A 24,531-nucleotide genomic window follows, 5' to 3' on the forward strand; every position below is an offset into this window, starting at 1 on the left:
TTCTAGGTCAGGTGCCCGTCCGGACTTCATGCAAAGTGGGAGCGCCACCTCTCGGGCAGCCAACTGACTCGAGAACGGAGGAAGTGAGTCAGACAGTCTTACGGGGCGGGGGCGGGGGCGGGGGCGGGGGCGGGGGCGGGGCCGGGGCCGGGGCCGGGGCCGGGGCCGGGGCCGGGGCGGGGCCGGGGGGAGAAAAGGGCAGAGAGCCGGAAGGACGAGGAACAGTGCCGGAAGTTAAACCTAGGAATGTTGCTCACTAGAATGACATCCGACTCCCGAGAGGAAGCGGGAAACGTGGCCCAGGGGTGTTCTGTAAAACGGGCTCCCTCGGCAGCCGATCCGGAAAGAAGCGTTCCGCGCCGGTAGGTGCCAGGAACCACGTGGGGCCGGGGCGTGTTTCCGGTGCCGGCGGCGCCAGAAGGAGTTGCGGCGGTAGCAGCTGGAAAGGTGAGAGGCTCTGGGGTCTTGAGAAGAAGGGGAGAGTGCTGGGGTCGGGAGAGGGGGGCGGCGATGGGGTGGGCTGAGTGTTGCTCCGGGCGGTGGCGCGAGGGATCGGATGGGAGGGAAGGGCGGCAGCGCCCGCGGACAGGTGCAGACCTGGCCGCGCAGTCCCGCCCCACGTGGCTGCCTTTGCCAGCAGGCCACGTCCGCCGGGTGGTGCCCTGTCTGCCTCCAGCGCACGCAGAGCTGGGCACGGGGTTGGGGTTCTGTAAGTGCTTGCTGAATGAATGAATGAATGAATGAGTGAGTGAGTGACGTGTGTGTGCCTGGGTTGGAATGGAGCACGTTTATGGGTATAAATGGGATGGGTATAGGGACTGTTTGTGGCTCGGTAGCCCCATTTTCTCCTGGGGAATCCATACTTGTCCGCAGCTTCCATTGGGATTTCTCGGCAGTCCTTGGGCTTTGTCTCTTTTTCTTGGAGGGGCAGCGCGGTTACCACTTAAGACCTTGTCTTTTTATATATATATATTTTATTTATTCATGAGAGACACAGAGAGAGAGACAGGCAGATACACAGGCGGAGGGAGAAGCAGGCTCCACGTAGGAAGCCTGATGTGGGACTCGATCCTGGGACTCCAGGATCACGCCCTGGGCCAGGGGCGGGTGCTAAACCGCTGAGCCACCCGGGGATCCCCCTTAAGACCTTTTCTTTGATCTTACCGAATGCGAGATCATGTGGCTAGGTACCAGGGACAGACGCAGGAGCAAACCATCCCCGTATACAGGCCGCAGACCCGTGTGTGTGTGTGTGTGTGTGTGTGTGTGTGTGTGGGCGGGGGGGGGAGAAACACAAACTAAAGATAATATATATGTATTTTTAAAGATTTTACTTACTCATGAGAGACATACAGAAAGGCAGAGACCTAGGCAGAGGGAGAAGCAGGCTCCTTGTGGGGAGCCCGATTGGGGACTCTGATCTCAGGACCCCGGAAACAAGACCTGAGCTAAAGGCTCAACCACTGAACCACCCAGGCCTTCCAGAAATTAAAATATATTAAGCTGTCATAATAAGAGGTTAACTAACCTACAGGAAGATAGAGCCAGGAGGTGGTGTGGCTGTCCTCATTAGGGATTGACCTTCAAGGTCAGGGGCCTCCTTCTTCCCTTCTTGTGAAGGCAGAGCAAGTCTTGAGCCCAGTCTTCTCTGTAAAAGGCAAGATACGAGATTGACATTCTCTAGGCAGACTCGTTCCTGCGTGATGTCCCAGCTCAGATACTACTAATGGCTCTAGTTCTTCCACCATCCACCTTTCTCTGGTGTGTCTTATGATGTAGCATAAATTGTATCCAAAAAAAAAAAAAAAAAAAAAAAAAAAAAAAAAAAAAAAATAAATTGTATCCAGTTGGGAAATCCAGATTTTTTGGCCCTCATTTTGGTGCTCTAGATTTGTTTTCTTGTTTGCAAAATGAGGGGGATTGTAATGAAATAATCTCCAAAACCCCTCCCAGTTCTAATACCATGACTGTGGCAGTGGGTTAGACTGTATTTCATTCTGCCTTGGACCTGACACCACTTTATCACTGTAGTTTCTTATCTGGATAAATCAGAAGGACAGTATCTTTTCTTTTCTTTTTGTTTTAAACATCCACTACCTTAGTTATGCCACAGTACAGGTTAATAGAAGCTTTTAAGTCAAATGGGATAGAAAAAATAGCCCCTGCTTTTGGACCCTTGCCCACCCTGGGATATTAGTTCAGGAATAAGGGGACTGAGAAGGAATTGGGGGGTTTGTGTTTGCTTAGGGAAAAATTTTTTCCCCCCTTAGGAACATTTTTTACACACAGGCTACTCCAGAGTTTTGTCCGTATAGCACCTTGTAATGAATACATTCGTACACTGCAATAGCACACTATTCTTTTTTCTAAGATTTTGTTAATTTATTTTAGAGAACATGCGAGCATGAGCAGGGAGGAGCAGAGGGGGAGGGGAGAAAGAATCTGAAGCAGACTGCTCTCTGAGGCTCTCAGTGTGAGGCTCAGTCCCCTGACCCTGAGATCATGACCCAGGCTGAAATCAAGAGTTGGACACTCAATCGACTGAGCTGCCCTCATACCCCTTTAGCACACTGTTCTTATTGGTATATACGACTAGCACTGTAGGAACATTGTGTATACATATATCTTTAAAGTTGTCTTAAAAGTAGCACAGCGTGGTGAGCACACTAGGCATTGGGTTTTTACCTGAGAGACTTGGAGTTGGCATGACAGATTTAAACCAGCTTTATGGGGTAATCGGCTTGCGATGGATAATGATGTAGGCAGGATATTCCGTGCCGTTTCATCCTCCCAGCTGTTTATCCTCAGGACCATGGCCAACAGTGAACGCACCTTCATTGCCATCAAGCCTGATGGAGTCCAGCGCAGCCTTGTGGGAGAGATCATCAAGCGTTTCGAGCAAAAGGGATTCCGCCTCATTGCTATGAAATTAATCCAGGTAAGTGGACTTCACTCTTCATATTTCTGTTTTCTTGGAGTACAAGGGATCATTGTAGGTTAGCCTCCCTGTTCTCGCCTCCCCTCCTCTTTAGCCTTCTTCATGTAGGGTGAACACAAGCATCCTGAAAGCTGGAAACTCACTGGTGGCTAGCACTGTGGCTGAGTCCTACCACAAACCCAGTTTCTGGGACTTCTGGGAATAGCCTCCCCCTTTCCTTTAGCAGTGCGGAGTTCCACATATTACTACTGCAGCACTGTGATTTCTTCTTTCTTTCCTTTATTTTTAAGCAATCTCCACAGCAAATGTGGGGCTCGAACTCAACTCTGAGATCAAGGCTCCACTGACTGAGCCAGCCAGGCGCCCCTGCCCCTGCCCTTTTTCAAAGATTTTATTTATCCATGAGAGACATAGAGGCAGAGGCAGAGGGAGAAGCAGGTTCCTTGCAGGGAGCCAAATACTGGACTTGATCCCAGGACCCCAGGATCATGACCTGAGCCAGAAGCAACCGCTCAACTGCTGAGCCACCCAGGCGTCCCCCTTTCTTTCCTAAATTTTTATTTTATTTTATTTTTTTCTTCAGATTTTTATTTAAATTCTAGTTAGGTAACATACATGCAATTTTGGTTTCAGGAGAACACTGTGATTTCTGACTCAGAGCCCTGGGCGTGTTTGAGCACCCAGTCTTGAGCTTCCTGAGCAGATAATTTCAGAGAAATTCCCCCTCCTCCATTCCTCTCTTTGAGTCAGGCAGGTTGATTGTCAGCAAGGAGATTTTTCCATCCTTATTTACCACCCACTTCGTGTCTAGCATATTAGGCACCATTAGGGCATGTTGTGGGAAAGCTGTGGTTTTGTCCTTTGGAAGGCCCACTTGAAAACAGCAGAGAGGGCAGCCCCCGTGGCGCAGCGGTTTAGCGCCGCCTGCAGCCCAGGGCGTGATCCTGGAGACCCTGGATCGAGTCCCACGTCAGGCTCCCTGCATGGAGCCTGCTTCTCCCTCTGCTTCTCCCTCTCCCTCTGCCTGTGTCTCTGCCTCTCTCTCTCTCTCTCTCTGCATCTCTATGAATAAATAAGTAAAAAATCTTTAAAAAAAAAAAAGAAAACAGCAGAGAGAAATGGCACTTGCAAGAAACCTACAAAGCAGTATTTCAAAAAATGAAAAGGAGGGGGCACCTGAGTGGCACAGTCTCTTAAGCGTCAGACACTTGGGTTCGGCTTAGGTATCTCAGGGTCATGAGACTGAGTCCCATGTCAGGCTGCCCACAGCAAGGAGGCTGCTTGAGATTGTCTCTCCCTCTGCTCCTCTTGCTCATTTCTCGCTCTCTCTCTCTCTCGCTCTCTCTCTCAAATAAATAAATCTTTAAGAAAAATTTTTTAAAACCTCGCAACCCCCCCACCCCCAAAATGAAAAGGATTAATTAGTCAAGAATCCTTTTTCAGACAGACCTGGGAAATGAGAATTCAGATTCTCAAAGCCTATAAATTAGAGAATGGTCTTTTTTTCCTATTTATAGAGTCATCTTTTTTTTAATTTTAATTTTTTAAGATTTTATTCATTTGAGAGAGAGAGAGAAAGAGAGTGAGCAAGAGCAGGGGGTGGGGAGTTGGAGATACTCAGATTCCCCGCTGAGCAGGGGCTTGATCCCAGGACCCTAGAATCATGACCTGAGCTGAGCAGATGCTTCACTGACTGAGCCCCCCAGGTGCCCCAGTAGAGTCATCTTTGGAGTCTGCTAGTGTATTTTAAGTTTAGTTTGATTTGCAATTTAGTTCCTGTGTGATGTTTTAGGAAAACTGCTTTAGTATAAAATGGAGTAGATGGATGTTGATGCAGGGGGGTACATCATGGAATGATTAGTGCCAGGTGTTAGACAAGTATGGCTTTCCAGAGAGTTTGTATATTAAATTAGGTTTTGAAGGCAAAGTGAAATTTTTTTTTTTAATATTTTATTTATTCACGGCCTGAGCCGAAGGCAGACGCTCGACCACTAAGCCACCCAAGAGTCCCGGCAAAGTGAAATTAGAAAGTATTGTTGATTGGGCATTTACCGTGTGCTAGACATGTGTTTTTTCTGGCTCGCATGACAACCCAGAGACGTACTTATTTCTATGCCTATGGTTGTCAGTTATGAGGAACCTGGGGCTTGGAGAGGTTAAGTAATGTATCTGAAGGCACATAGTGATGGAACATGGATTTTAACTCTGGTCTCTCTGACCCCTAAGTGCATGCATTTTTTTCCACTACACTCAGTTTCCTATCAAGGATATGGGCTTGATGAAGATGGACAGCTGCCAGGAGCCTACAGAGTTGTTTATATCTGACATGGAGAAGGGTGGAGAGGGGAAACTTGATGTCCCCCCTCTGAAAAAAACCCTGTAATCTGTTCTGCAGATTAAAGATAACCAGAACCAATTAGTAGAATTAAAACAGTGTTCGGGGAAGGGAAGGTCAAGTCAGTGTGTGTCAGGAGACTGCCCCTAGTAGTCTTCCAGGGGGATTGGAGGGGATGGGAGAGGAATTGCTAACACGGCTGGTCATGTGGCTGTGTCATTTTACTTTGGCAAGTAACAATCAACAAGAGGCTGAATGGTAGGATGATTTGGATGTGCTTTCTGGCAGCAGATCTGCCCATGTGTGGGTCTCCCTGCAGTGTGCAGTACTATAGAACTGGAAAAACTGAGTCCTTGTTAGACCCTGAACAGGCCCTGTGCGCAGTGGCAAAGAACACAGCCGAGGTAGTCGGAATTGCCAAGCAGCTGGTTTGCTCTCTAGCTAACTTGATTTGTTCCCACGTACCAGCCTTGCAATGTGAGAGTTTCTCATTCCTTCTTCTGCAAAATTATTTATTGCTAGATGTCATGTACTTTGGAGTGATTTGTAAAATACTTGTGGGAATTGCATAATTGCCACACCCGGTCCCTGGCCTGCATCATCTGAAGAAATGTGAAGTGGTCCTGGGAAGTGGCTGGGTTCAATTTACTTCTCATCGAATGCCAAGGGCTGCCCTCTCACCCCCTTTCCACTAATATTTTAGTTGAGGCTTGCTCTCAATGAATGGAAAGTCATCATGTTGTTTACTGTCATCATGTTGTTTTACTGTCTAAAATGGGATGGCTGGATTTGATTCTAAGGTTCTGTGGTATTCCAATCAATCAAGGCCAGTGAGGGAGGAATTGATATAAAGCTTAAGCACTTTTAGTCTCTTGGCACTGCTTCCCTCCAGTCATGTTGGGACTGGATTGGGTTATAACAGTCAGTGAGCCAAGGCTCACAGTTTAGACAGCAGTGGGAAATGACTAGATTGCTGGTTCTTAGGTCATTTGGGGGCCAATTCTCATTCTCTGCCCTGTTGATTAGGCTTCTGAAGACCTTCTCAAGGAGCACTATATTGACCTGAAGGACCGTCCATTCTTTGCCGGCCTGGTGAAGTACATGCAGTCAGGGCCTGTGGTTGCCATGGTGAGTGTGCACATATGGGATATTGATCGGATGACCCCGCTGGGAGCCAAGAGTCAGGCTTGTGATTCCTGCATCTGATGCCAGGTCCTCATTGATACAGATGAAATGGGGGCTGGGAGGATTGGGCAGTTAAGGTGTGAGTTGGCTCTCTGACCCACCAAAGGCAACATATATCTGTTTGTTGAACTGAAGACCCATAGTGACTCATAGCTGGGAGCAATTGGGAGAGGTCAGTATACTTCTGGAGAGCAGGGAGATTGTTTCTGGCTTATTGCAGAAATTCTCCAAGTATGTACTAGTTGTCCTGATTGTGCCAGGCTTTGTTCTAGACACTGGGGATACAGTCCAGAATGAAGACAAAATAGGTCCTTTTTTTCATAGGTTTGCTTGCCTACACATCTTGACAGGGGAAGATGGGCAGATCATGAAGAAATAAAAATGTGTGTGTGTGTGTATATATATAATATATATATGATATAAAATATATATATAAAAGCTGGCAGTGATATGCACAGAAATGAAAAAGGATGAGGTGACAGCAAGTGGCCACTTTAGATCGGGTGGTCAAGGAACATGCTTTGCAAGCTGAGATTAGAGTGAGAAGAGGGAACCAGACATACACAAAATCATGTTGAAGAGCACTCTCATCAAGAAAACAGCATGTGCAAAGGGCCTGGACTTTTTGAAGTCCAGAAAGAAGGTTGGAGTAGCTAGAGCCTGGTGGGTAAAAGAGAAAGTCAGGTAACAGGAGTCCAGAGGCACAGGCCCGGGCCAGAGTAGGCAGGACTGTGCTGGCTATGTACTTCATGAGCTCCAGGACGGATGCTATGGGAGGTCCTACAGTAGTCATTTTTAAAAGGCTGCTCTGGCTGCTTTGTCAAAAATGGATTGTAGAAAAGCAGGAGTTGGGGCAGAGAGATGAGTACTTCCAGTTTGGAACAAGTGGATGCTCTGTAACTATTTCTTCAATGTTAAGGGGGCTTTTTGTTTTCTTTGAATTAGTAGTTTACAGATTTTCTGCTGAGATTGGTTTTCTTCCTTGACCATATATTTTTTATCCTTGGAGGTGTGGGAGGGCCTGAATGTGGTGAAGACAGGCCGAGTGATGCTCGGGGAGACCAACCCGGCGGACTCCAAACCTGGGACCATCCGTGGGGACTTTTGCATCCAAGTTGGCAGGTGGGAGTTGGTGCTTTTTGCCCTTTTCCAAAATCTGAGGTGACACAAGAATTTGGGTTCCTTGGGCACTGGCTGCTTCAGTTGGTTGAGCATGTGACTGTTGATCTTGGGGTTATAAGTTCGAGCCTCATTTTGGGTGGAGAGATTACTTTAACTTTATTTTATTTATTTATTTATTTATTTTTAAAGATTTTATTTATTTATTCATGAGAGACATAGAGGGAGAGGCAGAGACATAGGCAGAGGGAGAAGCAGGCCTATGGGGAGCCCGATGTGGGACTTGATCCCGGGACTCCAGGATCATGCCCTGGGCCCAAGGCAGACAATCAACTGCTGAGCCACCCAGGCGTCCCTATTTTTTTTTTTTTTTTAAGATTTTATTTTTTTATTCATGAGAGACACAGAGCAGAGACATAGGTAGAGGGATCAGCAGGCTCCCTATGGGGACCCCGATGTGGGATTTGATCCCAGGACCTTGACCCCAGCCAAAGGCAGATGCTCAACCACTGAGCCACCCAGGTGCCCCTAGAGATTACTTTTTAAAAAATGTTAAAAAAAGAGATTTGGGTTCCTGAGATTGGGATGGACATGATACCGTATGCACATCAGTTTAACATCAGTTCATTGTTTTTTTCCCTCTGAAATTGGCTTTGGGTTAGCGAGCTCTCTGCCATTGGCCATCGGCACCACTGTGGCTGTGCCTGTCTTGAGAGGGTAGAACTGGTACAACACACTTCGTTGGCCAGAGTCCTCTGGCGACTGGAGTGCAGGCAGGACATTTTTCATCCTTACCAGTTTTAACTACAGTTGTGGGCTTTTTCTTTTAATGTGGACTCATGTACAGGGAGCTTTGGCTTTTTCTGCTGCAGGGGCTGTAAGCTTTCTGGCAGTGGGAATGAGGGGGGCTTCTGGGCAGTTTAATGCTTTGAGTCTTGGTAACCTGGCCATCTCTTTCCCTGTCCAGGAACATTATCCATGGCAGCGATTCTGTGGAGAGTGCGGAGAAGGAGATTGGCTTGTGGTTCCAGCCTGAAGAGCTGGTGGATTACAAGAGCTGTGCTCAGAACTGGATTTATGAGTGACGAGTGATGAGGGAGCAGACCTCAGTGCTTTGCCCGTTCCATTCCCTTTCCCTCCCATGAGCAAGGGGCCAGGCTCTTGCAAATCCAGTGATTTTTGAGAACTTCCTTATAACCTGGAGGGGACCTCTTGGAGCTGGGAGTGCTTCCCGTACAGTATTATGGGCTGCCATCAGATTAAAATGTTTCATCCCATTGTAGGATTCATTGAGTTGATTTCTTTGTATTGCTCTATTGCTTTGTATTTTGTATTCTTATCCATTTACTCTGGCTAACCTGAACTAACAGAGAATGTAAATACTATGTAAATTATTTTTATTGGCCTGAGATCACACATACATAGTCTCTTTCTGTCTCTCTCTGTTTGCCTGTCCCTCTCTTCACCCCTGCATCCCATCCACTTTTGCCACTGAGCCAGTCAGCATTCAACCAGGAAAGTGGTCTAGGTTACCAAGACTGTAACTGGGTGCAGAGGATTCATTGGAAATAAAAGATATCCTTCCTGCTCTTGAGAAGCTGTCAGGGACTCTGTGGATGGGGGAGTGTGAGAACTTGTAACTATTCCAAAACAGGATAGTATGCCTGGATCCCTGGGATGACCTCAGAAGAAACAGGTGAAATCTTGGGAGTAGCTTTGATTTGTTAGGGCACTGATTTGGTTGCTTTAACAGAAGCAAGATGGAAATTTACTTATCTTCTATTTAAAAGTCTAAACTAGAAATCTAATGTACAGCACTGTGTTTATAGCTCACAATATTGTATTGTGTACTTGAAATTTGCTAAAAGGGTAGATCTTTTTTTAAAGGTCTTATTTATTTATTCATGAGAGGGATCCCTGGGTGGCGCAGCGGTTTGGCGCCTGCCTTTGGCCTAGGGCACGATCCTGGAGACCCAGGATCGATTCCCACATCGGGCTCCCGGTACATGGAGCCTGCTTCTCTCTGCCTGTGTCTCTGCCTCTCTTTCTCTCTCTGTGACTATCATAAATAAATAAAAATTAAAAAAAAATATTTATTTATTCATGAGAGACATAGAGACATAGGTAGAGGGAGAAGCCAGCTCCCTATGGGGAGCCTGATGTGGGACTCAATCCCAGGACCCCAGGATCACGCCCCAAGCCAAAGGCAGCGGCTCAACCACTGAGCCACCCAAGTGTCCCTAAGGGTAGATCTTAAGTGTACTCACCACACACAAAATGGTAACTATATGAAGTGATATGTTCCTTAGCTTAAGTGTGATCGTTTCACAACATACGTAAATTAAAATACCAGGTTGTATACCTTAAATATATAACAAGTTTTATTTGCCAGTTATACCTCAAAAAAGCTGCAAAAATGTCTAAGTAGGTATGTAGGGGTGGTGATGGCAGTGAGATTCTGATCCTTGAGTTTGGGGACCGATTTCCTTCTCAGCAATGTAACACGCCTTACCACCTGTATGTGTGCCTAACGGCAAGTTGGGAAGGGAAGTAGATTGTTCCTTTCTTTTAAGGAACCCTTAAAAGAAGGTGTAACCCTGTACCACCTTTGCTCTCCACCCATCTCATTGGCCAGAACTTCAAAGTCTCTTGCTGCAAGAGTGGAAAGTATTTTTATTTGGGCAACCTTATGCCTAGAGAATACTCAGGAGCTCTCCTAGAAGGGGGAAGGTGAGAATACATATGATGGACAATTACTTTGGCCTCAGACGTTAGTGTTTCTTGGTATTTTCCCTGTTCACCTGGCTTTGGTAGAGGCAGTGGAGAGGAGGGGAGTTGGGAGCCGTGTTTTTCCAGCTTCTCGGGTGTACCTGACGAAATTGTAAGATTATTTGAAGTGTGCAGTGAGAGTTGACATATGTAGACTTTGTGAAAGAATTTCCTCCATGGGAGCTAGGACTTCCACACAGCTGAGGACTAGATGCATTTCTATCTCATACAACAAAACATGGCCTGTTTTTGGTGAGGGGAGTGAGGTAAAGTACCAGTACCTTCCGGAAAGGGATACGTGTGTGGTGAGGCAGCAGGGTAATACCCTGCTCAGTTAAGTGCCCTCCAGGAAGGACGAGGAAAGCAAAGGGCAAAAGGCTGCTGCTCACTGTACTGCAGGACCTGTGATGATGGGACCAAAGGGGGCAAACATCTCTCCAGAGAAATCTGCAGTGAAATTCCCAGATTCTTTCCCACAGTTGACACTGGGTAACTGAGAAGGAAGTCCAAATTCCAGTGCTTCACCTGGAAGCCCAAGAGAACACTGGCTGTCTCTTCCCCAGAGTGTATTGTGTCTTTTATTTATTTATTTTTTTAAGATTTATTTATCTGAGATAGTGAGAGAGCGAGCACGAGCAGGGAGGAGAGGAAGAGGGAGAAGCTGATGCCCCATTTGAGCAGGGAGCCTGATAAAGGCTCCATCCCAGGGCCCAGAGATCATGACCCAAGCCAAAGCCAGACGTTTCCCCGAACGAGTCCCCCAGGGTCCCCCAGGATTGTGACTTAATGCCCTGCGACCAGAAATTGGGAAGTCAAGGTGTAATACCGGGCTGGCTTGGCCTCTTGCAGCCAGGGTGCAGGGGTGCAAGGACACCTGGGTCCAGGGGGCCCACATAGAGCAGGTTCCATCACTCCGGGCTGACAAAACTGAAAGGTGTGGAGACTGGTCACATGGAGGAAAATGTTTTTCAGGGAGGCCAACACTAGGAGGACTGGACCAACGTCTGAAAGACCAGCTCTCAAGCGCTGAAAATACTGTTATTTTTTTTAAAGATTCTATTTATTGGACAGCACAAGCAGGGGGAGTGGCAGGCACCGAGGGGGAAGCAGGCTCCCCGCTAAGCAGGCTCGTCCGGGACCCTGCGGTCATGACCTGAGCTGAAGGCGGACGCTTACGGCCTGAGCCGCCCAGGCGCCCCAACTTCCAGTTCTCTAGAAGGAAAATGTGGGACAGAGGTCAGTGGGTACCTGCATGTGGGCAGTGGCGGTCCAATCCGTCCGTGTTTCGGGGTCGGCCCTGCGAGTCCTTGTTGCTCGAGGGGGTCGTGTCGGTTCCCGTCGCCGTTCGCCGGGCTGAGAGCGAACCCGGAAGGCGGTCAGGGGCTGCAGAGGCCGAGCCCGGCACGGGGTAGCCAGGTCCTTCAGGCCAGCAGCGACCGGTTATCAGCGCAGGGCCCGGCGCCCTCGGGGAGGGTGCGCTTCCCGCCGCCTGCTCGCTGTCCCGAGGCGGCCCGTCACGGGGCCTCCGCACGGCGGGACGGGGTCTCCGGCGGCGAGGAGAGGAACGCGGCGCTGCGTGCCCTCGGCCCTCGGGGCAGGTCTGGTTCCTGTCAGGCAGCCCGGGACCCTGTCAGGGACGCGTCCCCGGCGGGGCCGGAGCCTGGGCGCACAGGGCGCGTGCGCGTGCGCGTGCGCGGCAGGGGGTGCGCGCGGAGCTGGGGCGGCCGCCGGGGCTCCCGCCGCGGGACCCACACCCGGGCCGGGCGACGAAGCCACTTCCGGCCCCCGAGCCCCCGGGGCGGGGACAGCGGCCCGGGCCGCGTCGGCCTCGCGGGTTGGGCGACGGGGCGTCCGGGGTGTGGCCGTCGCGCAGCCCTCCTCCCGAGCCGGCCCGGGCCCCGCCGCGCGCTCCCCGCCTCGCTCCCGGCCCGCCGCGCAGCCAGCTTCCCGGTAGGGCGCCGCGGGACCTCCCCCACCGCCCCCGGGCCTCCCGGCGGGGACACTCCCCCCTCCCGCGGGGCGGCCGGCGGGCGCGTGTCCCGGGGGGCGGGGGGGCGGGGGCGAGCCCCGGGCCTGGGTCCGCGCGGCCGCGGGGCCCTGAGCCGGCCTGTCGCCCGCAGGCCATGGCCCACCAGGAGCGCACGTTCATCGCCATCAAGCCGGACGGCGTGCAGCGCGGCCTCGTGGGCGACATCGTCAAGCGCTTCGAGCAGAAGGGGTTCCGCCTCGTGGCCATGAAGTTCCTGCGGGTAACGCGGCCCCGCCCCCGCCCCCGCCCGGCCCCGGCCCCCGCCCCGGCCACGGCCCGCCGGACCCCGGGCGGCGGGCGCCCCTCCTCCTGCCCGCTCCCCCGCCCACCGACCCCCGCGACCCCCGCGACCCCGCCGCCCCTGCCCGGCCCCGAGGCCCGCGAGCGCGGGCGCCCTCGCAAGGTTAACGGAGGTGACGTGTCGGCCGCCGGGGAGCCGGGGCGCGGGGCCCGCGGGCAAAGCCTGCCCCCCTCCCCCACCCCCCCTCCCCGTCCCGGCCCCCGTCCCCCGTCCCCATCCCCGTCTGCTCTCCTCCCCGGGTTTAGGGCAGTGCCCGGCATTTCCGCACTATGCTTGGGGCACAGATCTGGACTTTAAGGGAGAACTATTGAAATCTTCTTGACCAAGCCCATCTGGGAAGAGGAGAACGTTCCAGTTAACATCGGAAATGTTGGAAAGGACACTGGGAGATGGGCCAGGAGAGTGGCTATGATCTCTCTCTGACCCGTTTCCTTCAACGGCAGCCAACGCTTACTTAACCCTCCACATCTGGATTTTCAAACCACCTACTTTTTAGGATTATAACACCCCTAATACCATTGACATTTTGAGGGTTTCTTCATGATCAGAACAGTCTTTCTGCTAAAAGAGTATGGAGCTTGGATAGGATTTATATACGAACCCCTTAGATGTGGGCTAACTTATGCAACTGGATTTTTGGAGAACCTGCCTTGTGAATGGGTGGGGGGGGATTCTGAGGATGGGATAGAGCCATAATTCAGCTTTATCCAGTTTACTTCCTAATTGCGACCTCCTGTTCCATGCCAGGCCTCAGAGGACCTCCTGAAGGAGCACTACATTGACCTGAAGGACCGCCCCTTCTACCCGGGGCTGGTGAAGTACATGCACTCCGGACCTGTTGTGGCCATGGCACGTGCTCGTGGGGGCGGGCAGGGAGATGGGGTGGGTGTGGGGCAGGAGTGTGGGGAACACTAATGCGGGCTGCTACAGAACCCGGCTTGCTCAGTGCTGGGGTGTCCCTTTTTTTTTTTTTTTTTTTTAATATATTTACTCATTAGATAGACAGAGAGAGAGAGGCAGAGACACAGGCAGAGGGAGCAGCAGGCTCCATGCAAGGAACCCGACGTGGGACTTGATCCCAGGTCTCCAGGATCATGCCCTGGGCAGAAGGTGGAAGGTGGCGCTAAACTGCTGATCCCACCCAGGAATCCCTGGGGTGTCCTCTTTTTAGACATTTTCCCAGCTACTTTAAATTCCTTTTTTTAAAATTTTTTTTATTTTAAAGATTTTGTTTAGGGAAGCCTGGTTGGCTCAGCGGCTTAGTGCCGCCTTCGGCCCAGGGCCTGATGTCCTTCCCACTGACCCCATCCCACCTGCTTGCTTTCCTCTACCCCTTCACTGTTTCTCCTCCTGTTTGTGGCCGCCTGAGGTTCCTCAGTCCTGTTCAGCTTCCTCTTAGGTGGGAAGTCCCCATGTTGGGTAGATGGTGTCCATGTACCTGAGCAGTGCACTCGGGTTGGAGAGCAGACCATCTCCAAGCTCCTCTGGTCTATGGGGGTGAGCCGGTGAACCGGGTCAGCTATTACTCTGATTCTGAGGCAGGGGTGAAACTTTGTTCCCAATGGTCCCAAATGACAGATCTTATGTGGTTCCTTTGCCCTACTGGTTTCCAGGTCTGGGAGGGACTGAATGTGGTGAAGACAGGAAGAATGATGCTTGGGGAGACCAACCCAGCAGATTCTAAGCCAGGCACCATTCGTGGGGACTTCTGCATTCAAGTTGGCAGGTAAGTCCTGAGGAGCGCTGAGACTTTTTCTCAAAGCCACTTAAATGAGGGGTATGGGATATTTTTGGCATATCTCAATTTTAGGAAAACTTGAACTTTTACAAGTGGGTGATAGTGATCACTGGATGGACATTTTCTTCAATAATTATTTCCCTTGGCTACTTAAAATTTTAACTGAGACCTCACCCAAGGGAGCTGCATGTGGTAGGTCCTGTGGGACACAGCAGAAAGCCAGTGGGGAAAAGCCTCTGCTCTTGGCTGTACTGTGTCCATGGGGGTGGCGCTAACCTTTTGGTTCCCTCACTATATGAAATCTGTACAAAAACTCTGTATAAAGATCTAAATGGAATAAAGGGATTGTCAGTGAATGTGAATGTTTTGGTTGGCTTTGCAAATGAGTGTTAATAAGAAAATGCTGCAGAAATGGCCCTTGATAATGAATGTACCTCGTGTAGTTTGGATATTGGTCTGGTTATCCCTATTTTCAAAATTTGAGAAGTAGTTGTTTGTGACATAGTCTTGGGGTACAAGCTTTGTTTTGGAAACTTGGGAGTATCATAAAGTTGAGCCAGGGGATACTTTTGATCAAAAAATCTATTATTTTATAGTTGCAGGTTTTGTTTTGTTGTGCAGGGAATGGGGAGCTGATTGGGGGAGGGACAGAGGGAGAAACTCTTAAACAGACTCCTCAATGAGTGCCAAGCCCCACACAGGGCTCCATCTCGTGACCCCGAGATCATGACCTGAGCCAGAATCAAGAGTCAGACACTCACTGCCTGAGCCCCCCAACCCTCCTTCTATATTTGTAGTTTAAGAGGAAATACTTTGGGGGTAGTCTCCTGCTTCATATGGCAATTTGGCTGAAAAGGTCTGCAGTGACTATCCTTTGCCTTAGCCATAAACAGACTTTTGCACTTTAAAATGTGGTGACTTGGGGCACCTGGGTGGCTCAGTAGGTCTCAGCTCAGGTCTTGATCTCAGGGGCATGAGTTGAAGCCCCACGTTGGGCTCCAAGCTGGGTGTGAAGCCTACTTTAAAACAAAATATATGGTAACTAATAATTGTTCTCTTTCTTAGGAACATCATTCATGGTAGTGATTCAGTAAAAAGTGCAGAGAAAGAAATCAGCCTATGGTTTAAGCCTGAAGAGTTGGTTGACTACAAGTCTTGTGCTTTTGACTGGATCTATGAATAAAAGATGGACACAGCATTAGTTCCCTTTGGCACCACTTTATATGTTCCTGGACATAGCTCTTCATTCCAGTGACTTGGAAGTAATAGAATCAATCTTTCTTTTCTAAAACGTACTTAACCAATAAAGCCTTTGGAAACTGGTGTAGTCTACTGTGCTTGCTTGATTCTACCCTGGAAGAAGTGACTTCCTTCCTGGGCTTTCGTAGCATTATACAGAACTAAATCATCCCGCTTACCATGGACGAATGATGTGACCCTTCTCAGCACCAGAGTGTACTTTTAGACTCTAGGAGGTCAAGTAGAGAGGCTGAAGAGGACAAGTATGGCTCTGTGTGTCTAAACTAAAAAGGAAGTAATGAAAATAAATATTCAATCTCCCTAGAGGAATTAGAAATGTGTATTTCTGTACAAAGAGTTTGTTGAAATTCAAGGGAAACACAGAGCAGTCAAGTTGTCCAGATTCACATTTTTGTTGACTGATGACTGGGCAAATGATGAAACGGAAGCCTAAAGACATCTGTAAAATGAGGATATACCCCTGCAATGCAGGTTTAAAAGAAAGAACGGATCTAGTGCCTAGCCTCTCGGGCCCCTGTTCCCTGAAACCTTATTCCACTACTCTTCCCTAGGGTGAGATATTTATCATGCCTGTTTTCTGGGCTACATGCAATGGTTACAAAATTCTTACTGCCTGCTTTTAAGGTTAATTTCACTAGAATGGCACGGTTGTAAGATAATACCAAATAGCACCCATCAGTTTAAATGATCATGATCACCTGGAGTCGGTTTTTTTAATTTTTAAAAATATTTATTTATTCATGAGAGACCCAGAGAGAGAGGCAGGTTCCCTGCAGGGAGCCTGACAGCAGGACTCGATCCTGGATCCTGGGATCACAACCTGAGACAACCACTGAGCCACCCAGGTGTCCCTTGGAGTCTGGTTTGGAACTTGGAGACTATGGGCACCCTGGGTGGCTCAGTCAGTCAAGTATCTGACTCTTGGTTGCAGCTCAGGTCACCGTCTCAGGGCTGTGAGATTGAGCCCTGTGTGGGGATCCGGGCTGGGCATGGAGCTTGCTTGTCATTCTCTATCTCCCTCTGCCCCCTGACCCCTGCACACCTCATTCTCTCCCTAAAAAAAAAAAAAAAAAAAAAAAAAATGCATTACTTTCTCATTTATTATTTTTTTTCATCATGGTAAATACTCTTTAATTCTCCCCACCTCCCCTCTAGTAACTGCCAGTTTTCTATAATTAAGAGGCTGTTTCTTGGTTTCTATTTTCCCCTTTGCTCATTTGCTTTTTAAATTCCACAGAGAAGGTGAAATCATGTGGTAGTTGTCTTTCTCCAACTTCACCTAGCATTATACTTTAGCTCCATCCATGTTGTTGCAAATGGCAAGGTTTCATTCTTTTTTATTTTTATAGCTAAATAGTCCTCCATATGTATCTATCCACCCACCATATCTTATCCATTCATCTACTGATGGACACGGGCTGCTACCATAATTTGGCTGTTGTAAATAATGCTGCAAATGAATACAAGGATGCAAGAATCCTTTTGCCTTAGTGTTTTTGTATTCTATGGATAAATGCCCAGTAATGCAACTACTGGATGTAGGGTACTTCTATTTTTTAAAAAATTTTATTTATTTATTCATGAGAGAGAGAGAGAGAGAGAGGCAAAGGGAGAAGCAGGCTCCATGCAGGGAGCCTGACATGGGACTCAATCCCCGGTCTCCAGGATCACACCCTGGGCTGAAGGCAGGCACTAAACCACTGCGCCACTGGGTCTGCCCTAGGGTACTTCTATTTTTAACTTTTTGAGAAACTTCCATACTGTTTTTCAGAGTGGCTGCACCAGTGCGCAATCCCAGCAGTGCAAGAGGATTCCTATTTCTCTACATCCTCACCAATACTTGTGTTTTTAATTTTTTTAAACTTTTGTTTTTTTAATTTTTATTTTTATTTTATTTTTTTATTCATTTATGATAGTCACAGAGAGAGAGAGAGAGAGGCAGAGACATAGGCAGAGGGAGAAGCAGGCTTCATGCACCGGGAGCCCTGATGTGGGATTCAATCCCGGGTCTCCAGGATCGCGCCCTGGGCCAAAGGCAGGCGCCAAACCGCTGCGCCACCCAGGGATCCCTGTGTTTTTAATTTTAGCCATTCTGACAGGTGTCAGGTGATACCTCATTGTAGTTTTGATTTGTATTTTTCTGATGATAAGGGATGATGAGCCCATATTTTCATGTGCCTAATGGCCATTTGTATTTTTCTTTTTTTAAAGGTTTTATTTATTCATGAGAGACAGAGAGAGAGAGAGAGGTAGAGACATAGGCAGAGGGAGGAGAAGCAGGCTCCATACAGGAGCCCGAAGTGGAACTTGATCCCAGAACTCCAGGATCACATCTTTTTTTTTTTTTTTAAATAAATTTTTTATTTATTTATGATAGTCACACACAGAGAGAGAGAGAGGCAGAGACACAGGCAGAGGGAGAAGCAGGCTCCATGCCGGGAGCCCGACATGGGATTCGATCCCAGGTCTCCAGGATCACGCCCTGGGCCAAAGGCAGGCGCCAAACCGCTGCGCCACCCAGGGATCCCTCCAGGATCACATCTTGAGCGGATCCTGCTGAGCCACCCAGGTGTCCCTGTATTTCTTTTTTATTAAAAAAAAAAAAAAGATTTTATTTATTTATTCACGAGAGAGAGAGAGAGAGAGAGAGAGAGAGAGGCAGAGACACAGGCAGAGGGTGAAGCAGGCTCCATGCAGTGAGCCAGACCTGGGACTCAATCTGAGATCTCCAGGATCAGGCCCTCGGCTGAAGGTGGCGCTAAACCGCTGAGCCACCCGGGCTGCCCTGTATTTCTTCTTTAAAATGCATTACTTGGGGTGCCTGGGTGGCTCAGTCAGTTAAGCATCTGCTTTCAGCTCAGGTCAAGATCCCAACATCTTGGGATTGAGCCCCATGGCTGGCTCTCAGCAGGGAGTCTGCTTCTCTTTCTCTCTCTGCTCCCCATCTCCCCACAGCCCTGCTCGATTTTTCTCTTTCAAATAAATAAAAAATCTTAAAAATATTTTTCTTAGGGACGTGTAGGAGGCTCAGTGGTTGAGGGAGTCTGCCTTCAGCCCAGGGCATGATCCTGGAGTCCGGGATCGAGTCCCACATCGGGCTCCCTGCATGGAGCCTGCTTCTCCCTCTGCCTATCTCTGCCTCTCTCTCTGTCTCTGATGAATAAATAAAATATTTTTTAAAAATTAAAAAAATAAAAAAACTTTTTAGAAGATTTTATTTATTCGAGAGAGAGAGAGAGAGAGAGAGAGAGAGAGACTGGCAGAGACAGGCAGAGGGAGAAGCAGGCTCCATGCAGGGAGCCCGATGTGGGACTCGATCCCGGACTCCAGGATCATGCCCTGGGCTGAAGGCAGGTGAGCCACCCAGGTGTCCCTCAAATAAATAAAAAATCTTTAAAAAATTAAAATGTATTACCGTTGGGGTGCTTGAGTGGCTCAGTTAGTTGGGCATCCACTCTTGATTTTTGGCTCAGGTTGTGAGCTTAGGGCTGTGGGACTGAGCCATGTCTGCCTCCAGGCCCTGTGCTTAGGGTGGAGTCTGCTTGTCTATCTCCCTCTCCTCCTTCTCTCCACCTCCTCTAATAATTGAATAAAATCTTTAAAAAATGCATTACTTTTTACATAGTTATTTTTACATAGCCCTTTTTTGGCTGCTTGTGAGGCTTAGAATTTGTAACAGGCCAAAATGGGTAGCCCTAGCCCCAGTAACAGCCTGCAAAAGGAAATCCTTTACTGTTGTCCCCTGATCACACGAGGCTGGATAACCACCACAGGAGTAAAGTTACTTGTTTGGGGGAAACACTCGGTACTCTTCAAACATATGTTGGGCATTAAGCACACAGGAAACTAGTTTTCCCAAGAGGCATGTGATGGTTTAAAGAATAATATGTGTATCTCAAAGCTCATGGGACCGTAAATGAGAACCAAGCTGGGAATTGCAACGTACTAGGCGACCGTTCAAGCCATTTAAGGAAGGAAAGCAGGGCAGAAATTAGGTTCTATATTTTTCTTGCAGTGTGTTCTATTTCTCTAAAGTTTGATGATGAAATTAACCCCAGAAGACCCAATCCATCTATTATCTTACATCCATAAAATTCTCTACAAACTGCTCTTTTAGGAAAAGTTGAATAACTTTAGGAGTTGAGGGGATCCCTGGGTGGCTCAGCGGTTTGGCGCCTGCCTTTGGCCTAGGGCGCGATCCTGGAGTCCTGGGATCGAGTCCCGCGTCGGGCTCCCGGCCTGGAGCCTGCTTCGCCCTCCTCCTCTGCCTCTCTCTCTCTCTCTCTATGTCTATCATAAATAAAAAACAAAACAAAACAAAACAAAAAAAAACTTTAGGAGTTGAAGAACTCCTAATGAGTTAGTTGTTGGTAAAGGAGTGTGTCTTGCATTTCCTCTTCATAGAGACAGTAAGAGCCAGCTGGGACCATTTACATCCCATGAATCCTGTCTGCTGTTGAAGTTAATGGAGCTTAAAGAAAAGCGCCCCCCACCCCGCCCCCACCGCCCCCACCAGCACGCCAACCCTGAACCACCATGTTCTAGTTATAGTGATGGGCTCTCCCACCAGTGGTCCATGCTCTCACCTGCCTGTGCTGTAAACCTTGCCATTTACCTGGGAAATCCTGCCTCAGACGCAGCCATGTCCACACAGGCCCCAAATACTGTTCCTCTCTCGTCAGCCAGGGGTAAACTTTTCCTCACACCTGTGCTCGCTTTCCCCTTATCAGGTCACAGGTTTGGTGAGGAAGGACCCCCACCCCCACCCCCACTTTCTCCAGGACACATGATTGCTTACAGAAGGCACTTGGGATTTTGAATAAAAAAGGAAACCCCTCGAAGACCAAAGCGTATTAAAGAATTGCTCCGATACGACTTAACTTTAACGTTTTATTTTGTGTAAAAAAAGGGCAAATTTAGTGAATTATTTTCATCTTGTACACAAAGTTATAATTTTAATGCTTTTCACATCCATGCTGAAAATTTGCAGTTTGGTAAAAATGAAAGGAACATAAATTTCTCCGAAGGAATTTTTCACGCCATTATATATACACTTCGTGAGAAAGTCTCAAATACTTTCTCAATGATCACGAGTTACCAAGAAAATAAAAGATTAAATTTGTACAGATATTGATCTAGATATCAAATACATACAGAAATGATGTAAAAACCTTATGCAGTTTACTTTGACCTCTGTCCTCAAAAGGTTTGCCCAGGGACAGATGCTTTTCTTTTGTATAAATGACTGTGGCTTTATTTAAAATATGAAAGTCAAAGGAAGCAAACCCAGTTTCATCACAGTATTTTTAAAATCCCTTCCCAATAGTAAAGGATCATTACCAAATATATAGCACCATAATACAAGGATTGATGGGAGAGGGTATTCACATCACGCAAAATTAATATAATAAAAACAAACAAACACTGAAAACCCGTGTTAGTATCCGTAGAAGTTGATAACAGCTTTAGCTTTCCTCATACACAGCAAGGAAAAGGTTAAAGGGCTTAAACTACCAAAAATCCCCAAATAATCCTAACAGGAAAAAAAACGAAAACAAACCCAAGGTCAGCAGTACGTTTTGAACCATAAAAGAGAACGGGGCTATTGGGTGGTACGACTGGAGTTATGGCTAAGACGTCAACCTCCCCTGCATTAACTTATTTTCTGTTCAGCAGCAGCAGGAGTTAGAGCCTGAACTCTGAGGAGGGCTTCAGACTGTGTTTAGACTGCAGAAGTCCTCGCCAACCTTTAACTGGTGGTTGTGGGATCAAGACGAGAAACACTTCATGAACAGGTGGGACACTCGAGAACACACAGAGCCTGGTTTTGCTCTATGATTGGAAGCTTCTAAGACCTGGCTACAAATGAGCATTGTACACAGAGCTAATTAACCAGGCTCCAAATCAAATCTCTCCTGGTTTACTCAGTTCCCCACAGAGCCCGTAAGCCCAAGGCACGCCATGCAGCTGGCATCCTGTGCCCCCGTCATGGAACCAGAGCCTGAGAACAAAGATCGTGCTAAGCCCTGCGTTGGAAGTCTTCTAGGCTTTAAGTTTACGGGAAGATTCTTTAAAGTTAAAGATTTGGGAAGTGTGAGGATGTCACATTTACAGTAGGTCCCTCTCAGTAAGGTTGTTTAAGATAAATATCCAGTAATTTAACAGCTGAATTCACATATATTTGACACATGAGAATCAACTTGGCGTTGATATGATCTGCATTTATGCCCCTAAGAGTCAGTATTAAGAAATGTTGACATGCAATTCCATACATTCTTACACTATAAAGTAACAAATTTTACTTCCAGTAGCAACTACAAAACCTTATGTTATTAACCCCTCTTGCATAGAATGAGGTAAACCTGTGCGTATTACCAATGCTATTATTCCCAAAAGTAGAGCAATATTTTAGAAAATAAATTGCTGGTTTTTAATGTTCTATGCATTTTAAAATTCAAACAAAAATCTTACCTAAAACAGTCTCCTGGGGCTTTCCATTACCATTTATTTTTAAAGCATTCCATAGGCTAAAGGACTTTAGAGGTTAATCATTTTGATTAATTTCTAAGTAGCCCTACCTATATTCCAGAGGAGATGGCCAATGTTACCACTCTGAAGAGGCCAGGCTAAGACCCAGAAGCACTTCTAGAACAGATGCAATTAATTCCTGAGAGTTTAGTTTATGAACCTCACTGGTAAACGCTAGAGCTCTCTCATTCAGTCACAACTCAGAAAGTCAGAAAAATGCAGAGAGCAAACCTTTCACCAATTTACCCTTGTATCCTTTTTTAAAAGGAAGCCATGTGAATTTTAAAGTCAGGGAATGTCTGAAATGGTCCAAATCAGTTATTACTATTAAAATTAATTTTGAATACAATTAAAAGACAATTCATACTATATATATATATATATATTTATATATATGGAATTTTAAGAAAATTAAATTCTCTTTCAAATTAGTTTTCTTTTTTTTAAAACAAATCCAGGATAGTTAAAAGCAGAGCTGGAATGATTTTGAATTCTAAACTGATTTTTGGCTTTAGACAACTTTTAATTTGATCCTACTGGTAATACAGAAGAACATCTGTTTTGGGGTGTGGTGATACCAAGTATTATCTAGCAGATGGAGGGAAGTGGCAGAGAACTGATCAGAATCCCTCTTGTGGGGTATCTCTCAGTAAGAAAAAGAAAATGGACGAAGGACAATATTGCATTTTCCCCAACCCCTCAACATGTAGACTGAGATCCTGTTGATCTTGTCAACCATTCCAGTTTAACACTTTAGTGTTAGGATAATTTTAATCATTTTTTAATTAAAAGAGAACATATAAAAGTATCCAGAGTTCTTCCAGTTTCATATAGAACTCCAAATAAATTTTCACAGAATGAAAAACATTTCTGTACAAACATTTAAAATGGGCTGCGATAAATGCCAACAAGCAGAATTAATTACCCCTTCCATGATCTATGTGGTGACGAACCCTCCACGAGGGGGGGGGGGTTCAGTTGCATATTTCTGCAGCAAAGGAAGCTGGAGATGTGACTGGCCTAACTTCTAAAATCCCAAAATCTCCCAACAGGTACCAAAAAGGTTCATTTGTAATGACAGTTCGTTTGCATTTACAACTATATCCTTCTTAAATCATTTCCTTTAATCCTGCTACCTAAACTTTAATCTTACCAAAAAGTTAGAATTTCAGTTGTTAACAATGCACATAAATCCAAACTTGGAAAATATTACAAAATTCTTTCAAAAGCTTCAAATACAACACAAAAATTGTCCATCTTTATAAATTGAAAAATTTCCCCCCACGACTAAAATAGTTTCCCCACCCACCTGAAAAATCTGGAACTGAAATTTTCTATGTTTAGCAAAATGTCCCAGTAGAATAGCCCCGCTGTACAGCTCGATTGATAATAAATCAGTCCTGTGTAAAATTCTTCCCCTCCCGCCCTCAGTTCTTGAGCCTCCTCAGGGCTCTTGTTTGATGTAGAAGTTGGCAGAGCCATTGCTTTCCTGATCAGATGCTCCTTGGAGGAAGTGATAATCCTCTCCGTCTATCAACTCCTCCTTCAGCTGCAATGCAGTCACTGTGTGAAAGAGAGAAATATGTGGGATGTTAGTAAGCTTTTCCAGGATATTCAGGTTACTTTCAATCTTCAGGTTCCATCAGCTTTAGTTAGTAAGACTTCTTCATGTCTTCAATAATTCTTAAAATTAACCCCCTGAAGTATGAACATTTAATTCATTTTAATTTTTCAAGGAAATCAGCAGTTAGGGTAAGTTCCGAAAAGGAACAATAAAATACTGCATGCTGGACAGCTTCAATGAAATGGTCAAGGTAATAACACTGATTTGGTGAGAATTATTAGAATTTGGCTTCAAATGAAGTATTCACTTTTATGTCAACGTCTATAAACAATGACGTTTTTCTCATGATTTTAAACTAGAATGTTTAAGATAAGTAATGTAAAAAATATGACCTCAATATAATATTATTTCCAAGGAGCACCTTTATTAGACTCCCTGTAGAAAAAAAGATATAATTCTGATAATATTAAAACAGTACTATAAATCATACTAAGTATTCTATCATCTCTAAGATGAGTATTATGTGTATACATAATTTACATACTTATAAAAACAAATAATAAATCTGACATTAGATAACTATATTAAAACTAAAATCATGGAAAACCTCAAGTAGTCACTTTAGGTAAAATAAAACTTTACTGGCATTGGCAATGTGAAAATCACTGGCACGAAACAGCTAACACTGCCAATGGCATCACCCAACAGCAGTACTGCCTGAGTCCTTATCTGAGGACTTCCTTTTCTTCTTCTTTTTTTTTTTTT

General features: G+C 46.7%; 3 protein-coding genes and 1 long non-coding RNA gene across 23 annotated transcripts in view; 2 read left to right on the forward strand and 2 right to left on the reverse strand.

Annotated features, from left to right (window-relative positions):
• Positions 1-1,312: 1,312 nt before the first annotated feature.
• On the reverse strand, positions 1,313-12,098 carry LOC112655280 (uncharacterized). The gene is made up of 3 exons (XR_003133602.3): positions 11,595-12,098; positions 2,686-2,971; positions 1,313-1,648 (listed from the first exon to the last, which is right to left on the reverse strand). It is a non-coding gene; the product is annotated as an uncharacterized LOC112655280 (long non-coding RNA).
• Positions 2,813-8,862, forward strand: LOC112655276 (nucleoside diphosphate kinase A). The gene is made up of 4 exons (XM_025440315.3): positions 2,813-2,938; positions 6,300-6,401; positions 7,468-7,580; positions 8,545-8,862. Exons 1-4 carry the CDS (start codon positions 2,813-2,815, stop codon positions 8,660-8,662), a joined length of 459 nt encoding a protein of 152 aa, XP_025296100.1. The 3' UTR covers positions 8,663-8,862.
• On the forward strand, positions 11,559-15,737 carry LOC112655277 (nucleoside diphosphate kinase B). Of its 3 annotated transcripts, none has more exons than XM_049114085.1 (5): positions 11,559-11,582; positions 12,467-12,595; positions 13,424-13,525; positions 14,290-14,402; positions 15,480-15,737. In XM_049114085.1, the coding sequence occupies exons 2-5, from the start codon at positions 12,470-12,472 to the stop codon at positions 15,595-15,597; spliced, it is 459 nt and encodes a 152-aa protein (XP_048970042.1). In that variant the 5' UTR covers positions 11,559-11,582; positions 12,467-12,469; the 3' UTR covers positions 15,598-15,737. The 3 variants fall into 3 exon arrangements, with proteins under 3 accessions (XP_048970042.1, XP_048970041.1, XP_025296102.1); XM_049114084.1 differs by lacking the exon at positions 11,559-11,582 and adding an exon at positions 12,148-12,296 and having other exon boundaries at positions 13,424-13,516; XM_025440317.3 differs by lacking the exon at positions 11,559-11,582 and adding an exon at positions 12,159-12,296.
• A 4,813-nt stretch (positions 15,738-20,550) lies between these two features.
• MBTD1 (mbt domain containing 1) overlaps positions 20,551-24,531 on the reverse strand; it is a 68,264-nt gene continuing 64,283 nt past the window's right edge. For 17 of the 18 annotated variants that reach the window (XM_025440599.3, XM_049114091.1, XM_025440595.3 and 14 more), the window contains one exon: positions 20,551-23,765. In XM_025440599.3, the coding sequence (XP_025296384.1) occupies positions 23,647-23,765 (119 nt within the window). In that variant the 3' untranslated portion in view covers positions 20,551-23,646. The remainder of the gene's footprint in view (positions 23,766-24,531) is intronic. The other variant, XR_007412909.1, reaches the window with a different exon arrangement.

Source organism: Canis lupus, chromosome 9, assembly GCF_003254725.2.
Source record: "Canis lupus dingo isolate Sandy chromosome 9, ASM325472v2, whole genome shotgun sequence".
NCBI classification, from domain to species: Eukaryota; Metazoa; Chordata; class Mammalia; order Carnivora; family Canidae; genus Canis; species Canis lupus.

What these genes read in the sequence shown, in the direction of transcription:
- LOC112655277 (XM_049114085.1), top strand. Translation starts at nt 12,470, where the DNA reads ATGGCCCACCAGGAGCGCACGTTCATCGCCATCAAGCCGGACGGCGTG. An exon ending in CCGGACCTGTTGTGGCCATG is followed by an intron (nt 13,526 to 14,289) that starts GCACGTGCTCGT and finishes ACTGGTTTCCAG; the next exon opens with GTCTGGGAGGGACTGAATGT. An exon ending in TTCTGCATTCAAGTTGGCAG is followed by an intron (nt 14,403 to 15,479) that starts GTAAGTCCTGAG and finishes TCTCTTTCTTAG; the next exon opens with GAACATCATTCATGGTAGTG.
- LOC112655276 (XM_025440315.3), top strand. Translation starts at nt 2,813, where the DNA reads ATGGCCAACAGTGAACGCACCTTCATTGCCATCAAGCCTGATGGAGTC. An exon ending in TTGCTATGAAATTAATCCAG is followed by an intron (nt 2,939 to 6,299) that starts GTAAGTGGACTT and finishes CCTGTTGATTAG; the next exon opens with GCTTCTGAAGACCTTCTCAA. An exon ending in CAGGGCCTGTGGTTGCCATG is followed by an intron (nt 6,402 to 7,467) that starts GTGAGTGTGCAC and finishes TTATCCTTGGAG; the next exon opens with GTGTGGGAGGGCCTGAATGT.